The sequence below is a fragment of the Dreissena polymorpha genome, chromosome 15 (assembly GCF_020536995.1).
Source record: "Dreissena polymorpha isolate Duluth1 chromosome 15, UMN_Dpol_1.0, whole genome shotgun sequence".
Taxonomy (NCBI): domain Eukaryota; kingdom Metazoa; phylum Mollusca; class Bivalvia; order Myida; family Dreissenidae; genus Dreissena; species Dreissena polymorpha.
The window spans coordinates 11647819-11655767 of NC_068369.1; the positions used below are offsets into that span (position 1 = coordinate 11647819).

At 34.2% G+C, this 7949-nt stretch overlaps 1 protein-coding gene across 1 annotated transcript; it reads right to left on the reverse strand.

The window, feature by feature from the left end:
* Positions 1 to 3381: 3381 nt before the first annotated feature.
* LOC127859983 (complement C1q-like protein 4) lies at positions 3382 to 7949 on the reverse strand. The gene is made up of 3 exons (XM_052397658.1): positions 7517 to 7949; positions 6508 to 6716; positions 3382 to 4767 (listed from the first exon to the last, which is right to left on the reverse strand). The coding sequence occupies exons 1-3, from the start codon at positions 7812 to 7814 to the stop codon at positions 4468 to 4470; spliced, it is 807 nt and encodes a 268-aa protein (XP_052253618.1). The 5' UTR covers positions 7815 to 7949; the 3' UTR covers positions 3382 to 4467.

Sequence of the window (7949 nt, forward strand, 5' to 3'; positions counted from 1 at the left end):
CGGTATGTTCTCTGCGGTAAGACATTATAAAAACATACGTTTCACTTATCTCTTTGAGCTACAGTATAAACAAATGTTTCTGGAGTTCACGTCAGGACATGACATCGTGCATTGTCATCTGCTTCTTACCTGTTCTCCTTCAGACGAATAATAATATTAAATCTACTCTACGTCTTGATGTTTGTTTGTTTAAACAAAAAGGTAAATCACGGATGATGCATGACTTAATAAGATTTCTTTCTTACTGGTGAACATGTTGTTTTGCTCAGTTTATAAGGGTTATTGTGCTTATATTTGAATGCCGTGTTAACACTATGGGCCATGTGTGACGTTTGAGTGCTGTAAACAGATATAAACGCTTAACCCTTTGCATGCTAGGAAATTTGTCGTCTGCTAAAATGTTGTCTGCTGAATTTCTAAAATTAGCATTTTCTTCGATTTTTTCAAAAAATAACATCCGAATATCAAATAGTTTGGATCCTGATGAGACGCCACGTACTGTGGAGTCTCATCAGGATAAACTGTTTGCAAAGGCCTTCAAAATTCGGCTCCAGCACTGAAAGGGTTAATGCAATGCTTTGAATATGTTGTTCAAAGGCCCAGACCTCAGATTCATCAATGACTGTGTGTGTGCGTTTGCAATGTTTGTTGCCCGTGTCTTATTGATTGGCAATCGGTCTCTCACCTTTAATGACACACATCGTTATGATGTTGACAAAGATGTCGAGCTGAAAATGTCGTGTTTTAACCTTATTTGTTTTTGATATGTCTTTGTCATAAACATAATCACCATTGACTCTTTACATGTATTGCATATATTTATGAAGCATGTGCTCCACCTTAATTTTACCTTATTCCACACTCTTTCTTTGCATTCATATATTCATTAACATTATATGTTGTTACAAATTTAAATTATATCATAAAATACCCGCTATCGGTTTCTGTTCGTTCTTTTTTCTTAAAATGTATGTTACTTGCTAAACACAATGCATTTAACGTACCCACTTTTCGTCATGTGTCTTATGTGTTACATCATACTTATATTAAGAAGTGATATTTACATCTAACGGCAATGCAAGTCTGACTCCTTACATATAAGTGATCGTATTGAAATCATAAAATTACAGATAATTTAAACATTGGGGTTTAACTGACTCATAAATCTGAAAAAGCCCATTTAAAATATTTCAAATGCAAATAATATTAATTCAATATATGTATGAATGTTACATTTGAAGATCGGCTGAAGAATACGACTACGTTATTTGGGCATTACAGAAGACCGCCTTAAACATGAACACTTGTTTTAATCAGCGTAGCACAGCGTCGATAGAAACAATAATAAAGAAACCAGCATAATATTAAACCTGGCGTGTGTATGAACACTTATCGTTATTATAATACCATCTTAAGGATATTGAAGGATACTGTTTTTGAATTTAATAAGTGGCCCTTACTTAGTGGTCTAAACGTGTTGGTTAATGGTTATAAAGTATTGGCGCAACCTGTTTTGCTCATGTTTGCCAATGCGGTATCCCCATGTTTAACCCTTATTATGATAATTAATTAATACATAAATATAAGTTTATAAATAAATATAAGTTTATAAATAAATAAATACAGATGGTTAACTAGAGTTTTCCTACAGATTTTGTTTCTTTAACATAAGTATTGTCCCTTCATGTATATAAAACAAATTGCGTGAACCGATAAGTGTAGTCTTTGAACCATAAAATATATGTGTTATAATGTTATGCAATTAAGAATTGACACTGTTTTATTATTTTTCTTTTTTATCTTGGTCACATACTGAATGGTTTATTAGGTTAGATGGCAATAAATAAAGTGTTTCTCATTATACATATTTATGTACAGCCATACAAACGACAAAAAGTACACTATTTGTTTCTGTATGCATCTTAAGATTCATCTCTGAAGTTTTGTTCATCGCAATACAAATAAAAATGTTGCTTCTATAAATGAAAACAATAATCTAGATACTATCATTTACATACATTGTGATAGCAATTCACAGATTTAAATATTATATATAAAGTGGATGTTCCCATTGCTGAGAAGACATTAGCCCTGACCACAAAATTAAACAATCGATGTGAACAACTTTACTATAGTTTTCCAGGTCGTGCCCAATACCATGTTTTTTGAAAATGCACATTAGTTATCCATCTGGTATCCGCGATTCAAACAGTACAAGCAGCATATGTACATGTATATAAAAAGCTATTCCAATAGCATAGAGTGCCATTGTCAATACCAAAGGCGTTTGTAATTCATTTTATGTATACAATGCCTCATTCATTATGATTACCCTACACATACACAGCTATGCACATACAACGACCAAAATTGTATCGCCAATAACAGTGTAATATACCGTAGCGCATTCAACACTTCTTGCACAAGTGACAGTCGACCGATCCCTGATCAGTACCTTTGGACGTATCCACGTGGACCTCGCTACGAAAAAAGTCTAACAATTTCCAATTTGGATATAGGACACAAGTGGTCTTATAGCACATGTATCCGACGATATGCGATGATGTCTTAAAAGTTTCGTGAACTAACTTGGCTGTAAAATATTGAGAAATGCATCGCACGCCATTCGTTGGTTAATATACAACAATCACGCAATACATAGCCAACCATTTACAGTGTATATATACATGGCTCGATGCACGTCATTTGTAGTGTAAACAATGATAACGCAATTCCGTAGCAACATTACGCAATTCATAACAAAACATTCGTAGTGTGCCCCATCCATAGTACACCATTCGTAGTGTATTACGCAATGCATAGCAAAATATTCGTTGGCAACAAAAAGATTACGCCATACATAGCACATCATTCGTTGGATATACCCACATTACGAAATGCATAGCACACAATTCGTTGTGTATACAAATATACCGAAATTAATTGGACCCCGGACGTGAATAATTAAGGGCGGTAAATGTATGTTTATTCATTGTGTCTGTCAAACGTCGTTGATATGACATAATTAATATACTGTTTCATATGTTTTACAACACGATTTAGCTTTAGTTAAAGTATTAACCCATTTATGCCTAGCGTCTAGAAAAAAGGCCTTGGGTCTGCGCTGTTTTCTTAAAGGAATGTCTGTAAGAAATATTCTAAATATAGAATAAAATATACTAGACATCCCTAATTTTGGAAATAAATTGATCCAATTTAGAAGGATGGGAGTGTCCACTAGGCATAAATGGGTTAATCATGCGACTAATTCGCGAGTTTAGGTGTTTGTTTTTAATTCGGCTGTAATATTTTTTTTTTCATCATTGCATTTATAATGATATATACAATGCTAATAGTCAAACTAATACATTTGGACACGCGTCACATAAAATACTTTATTTTCAACATAATCATACATCTAAGCAACGCAACAAACGTTCCCATGAAATCGTCACTTATCAGACATTTGTTGACATGCCTCGTCAAAAACAAATGACCCTGTTTTATACAGAACAGAACAGAATGTTTATCAATATGAGGTGACTCTTAATTTGCAAAGAGTATTAAAATGTAATACTTGAACAATGCACACTTAAATAATTGAATATATATACTTTTGAAAAGATACTTTCATAGTCTAGATAGTATTTATAAATATCCACGTGTTTTGTAAAGGAGTCGACAAAATGCCCTTGATGATAAAACTCTACAGCCTTTTCGGGTTTTCGTTATAAAATATACAATCTATGGATATTGAAAACTCCGAAGTCCGGCATTTACCGATAGCTTAGATATGACCAGCGAAAAATAAACTTACTGACGTGTTGACGGGCCAGATAAATAGCAGCACATTTGACGGACAAGATAAGTAGGCAGTTCAATTCAGAGACCAGATTAAATGGTTGATGAAAATTTCTTAAGGTTAAAATGACTTGACTTTCTATCATTAGCCAAATAAATGTACATCTATGAAACTTTTTTTATATATAAGTATATTGTTTTGAGTTTATGTGTGCAGTCAACACATGTACTATAAACATCATACATTTATTAACAATGTTACCAAGCCAATACTTTACCTTGATTAAATTGTTGAAACGCCATGGTGAACATTAAATAACACATTGCAATACGTATATACATTTGAACAGCCGATAAAACACTGGTACATAAATGAATACTGTATACTCGATATCTAGTTTATTTTTTTTTTAAGTTATAGTAATTGCAAAATTCAGTAAATACATTAAGATTTATTTTGTGTTGGGATGTAAACACATTCTTTTGAAAGTTATCTATTTTGATATTGTACATTTTAAATGTCATTGAATGTTTGTTTCTCAATAAATTTGTCATGTTATATGCCAGTAATAATACAGTAAAACAAATTACACGAAAACGTCCACAAACAAACTGAAATACAACAATATATACTTGACACTGAGATATGTAAGTCGTGTGTACGTATTATTGTTCGTTCACAATTGTGTTTGCTATGTCACTCTTGTCAACGAACTCCGAATCGTTATTTTCAGGTTCAATCACATTCGATGTCTTTTCCGATTCATCAGCGAATAATGCATAGCCGGAGAATGACGAGTACATGTAGCCATGCAGATAAGGTGCTCGCTGCAGAAGCACGAGCCACACTTGGTCCCCGGATGTTAGATTCAAGATGGCGGTGCTTGATGACGTCGCCCAGTACGGAATACTCTCCGCCCAGACTGTCGTCATCATTTGGTCGTTCTTCATCAGCATCACAGCAGCCTGCGATGACAGTTAAACATAAGCTTAGCTTGCTTGTAGCCTAGCCTTACATATTCAATTATCTTAATTGAAAAAGACGTATATACATCTTTGTTAAAAAAATAATAATGAGAAATCCATAATTGGGCTTTAGGTTGCATTTTCGTGGTTTAATATCTATATGCAAAAGATCGTAATTTCTCTAGAGCAAGATTCGATTTGTTCAAAACGTCTTCAAAAATTATTTTTTTTACAAACTATACATTAAAACGAAATAAGTTTTAGGGAAAAACGCCGCAAAGATTCGATAATGCTAACAATTCTGCTCGCATTTTTTAACAGTTTACGGTGAAGTTACCATCCGTTTGCTTCATTGCACGCTTTCCTTTACGCAGAGGAAATTTTCATTTTTAAACTTTATCTCATATTTGCAAATTGTGTAGGCTTGTTAAATTACTTGCATAAGATTTAAAAACTTAAATTATTTTACTTAATAAATCGTTTTAATTGTGTTGTGGTTTTCAATACATGTAAAATGCAACTTCATGTCATAGGAAAATGTTGTTAATAAGAAATGCATAGTCAATACAAATGATAAACAACATACATACTAGTGTTGTTTCGTTCACATGTGTTCTTTTTAGAAATCTACACATATTTAAATATTGTATGTAAACCACTCTGAACAATAACGTAGACCGTTTTCAATGCCCTGTTTTGCAATAAATAACGATATAATCGTAACAAATGATCATAATGTTAAGACTGAATTTGATGGAATTTAATTAACACATCCATATCATTAAAACATTCTTCTTCAGCGCTTGCCCGTTATTTGTTTGCACTTGACGCTAATACGCACTGCAAGTGTAATCGAGTTTGATAAACTAATTAATTGAATGACAGTCTCGAATAAGATTTATCAGACTCGATCAATATTGTTTGCACATCAGCCACGAGTGTTTCATAGCAAATGTGCTATAACATATTGTCGGTAACTTTATTCGTTGCAGAACAGAACAGAACAGAACTTTTATTTTCACCCAAGTATATAACATATACAATAAGGGCAATATAACAAAGTACAATTTTTATAACAATATTTTGACTTCCGATAATTTAGCAACAACAGCACATATTATCCAGCGAGGGTGGGGGTATTCAGAATGAGCATATATAAATATATTGACTACGAGAATGTGGGAAAAGTTAATCAATTACAAAAAACACCAGATTATCATACATAGTGAGCAATGCATGAGAATGAAATAACGGTTCGTAATTGTGTAGCCTAATTTGTCGAGGATTCTAATATTATTAGTGATCTTTAACCTTAATTATGCGGGGTTGTCTTGTTCACACGTCACTTAACTTTGCACGCGCTGTTACCGATAGCAGTTTTCAGGAAAGAAAAATGTTTATTTAAAAAGTGCAGGTTAAAACAGTGCGTTTAAGGCGATAATGCAACTTGCAGTTGGTAGCTTTAATTTCTGTATTCGGAATAGTTGCAGACATGCTTTTTCGTGATTTATTCGCTCGACTGCACCCGCACAATTGCATTAAAACAATCTTGTTTACGTTTTTAAACTAAAATGTGATAAAAACCACGAAACACTGAATGATGACTAATTGTTAAGGCGGTTTGTGTCGTAAGTCACTATTTATATAAGTACAAATACAATTTTGTAATGTTAAACGGTTTTATAATCACTTCGTATTTACGGATGACCGCAAAGACGGAATCGAAATCTTCTCACTTACCTTCTTTGTCCCCTGAGCGGCAATTACAACAGTAAAATGATACGTGCCAGAGAACGGGGCGGTAAATTTGCCCGTCAGCTCATTATATGCCCCGCCCACATTCGTTATGACTCTATCAAAAGTGAGATCCACATTGGCCTCGATTTGTCCCCTGTTTTCCCCGAGACCAACAAAGAAAGCAAATCGTTTGGCGGGAACCGCTGACTTACCTGAACAGAAGTAAATGAAAACGTCAAGTCATCGCAAGAAAAAGACAAACATATTTTTTCGGTGAAATGATGTAAGCGTTTACATTTTATTACCGGGAAGAATATCAAAACTTGATCAGAAAGAAAAAGTTATCGGGTTTTAAATATAATGTTAATGGAGTATACATACAATGACTATTAATTATAACAAACATATGAACGCACAAAACGACCAGACATTACTATAGTAAAACAAACCATAAATCTACGTATGCTTGCCATTTCAGGTCTTTGACCGGGCTATACATTAACAAACATCTGCGACTTATTCTTAAATATTTGCATCGCAAGTGTATTTATCGACACCCTATATATGTCGATCGTCAATCGGGTCGCACAAATGTGTGTGAATGATTATGCAAAGCCAGTTTGTGAGAGAAGAAAACAAATACAAACTGTGTAAACCTTTTAGTCAAACGAAAACAAATAATGCATTTGCTTAATAAGTTGACGACGATTTCTTTATACATAACCCTGCCCGTAACAAGATTTGTGTATGCGAAGCGTATGCACGAAAACATTCTAAATTTCTGAATGCAAATGACTAATAGCGTCGTATGCCAGTTTTAGAAATTTTAGTCGGATAATAATGACGCATCGTACAAATAAAATGAAGAAAATATGTTAAATAAAACAATCTTTTAATATTAACGCGAGGTAAATTATATATATTTTTATCCTCGTTAACACGAAAATTTCTTTTTTCTTTGACTACCTGATTTTGAAAATAAATAGTACGATTTAAAAAGTATTTCCCTTACCTGGTTCTCCCGGTTTCCCGGGTATCCCAGGTTCTCCCTGTACTCCCTTCTCCCCAGGGCGCCCTGCCGGACCCCTCGGGCCTCTTATGGGCAGCCGGACTGGCGACGAGGAGGTCGAGGTTTCTCCTTTGCACTTTATCTCCAGTTCGCAGTGACTAGTTTCGGGCACGTCTTGTTCGTCGTCGCGCGTCGCGCGATGAGTGGAGTGCCTGATCATATCACGTCTGTCGCCGTCGCGTTTTGACAAAGCAACGTTCAACGTAAAAACGGCAACGACTAAAACTAATAGCACTTTCATATTGCTTTTATAATGGTTGTTTTTATATAGAATCTTCTTATCAGTTTGTTATTTGGGAATATTCACATTATTTTTGCTCCAACTTGTTTTCTACTTATTGCCCGTTTGCAGTGGCTGAGGTTTATCGTTTTAGTT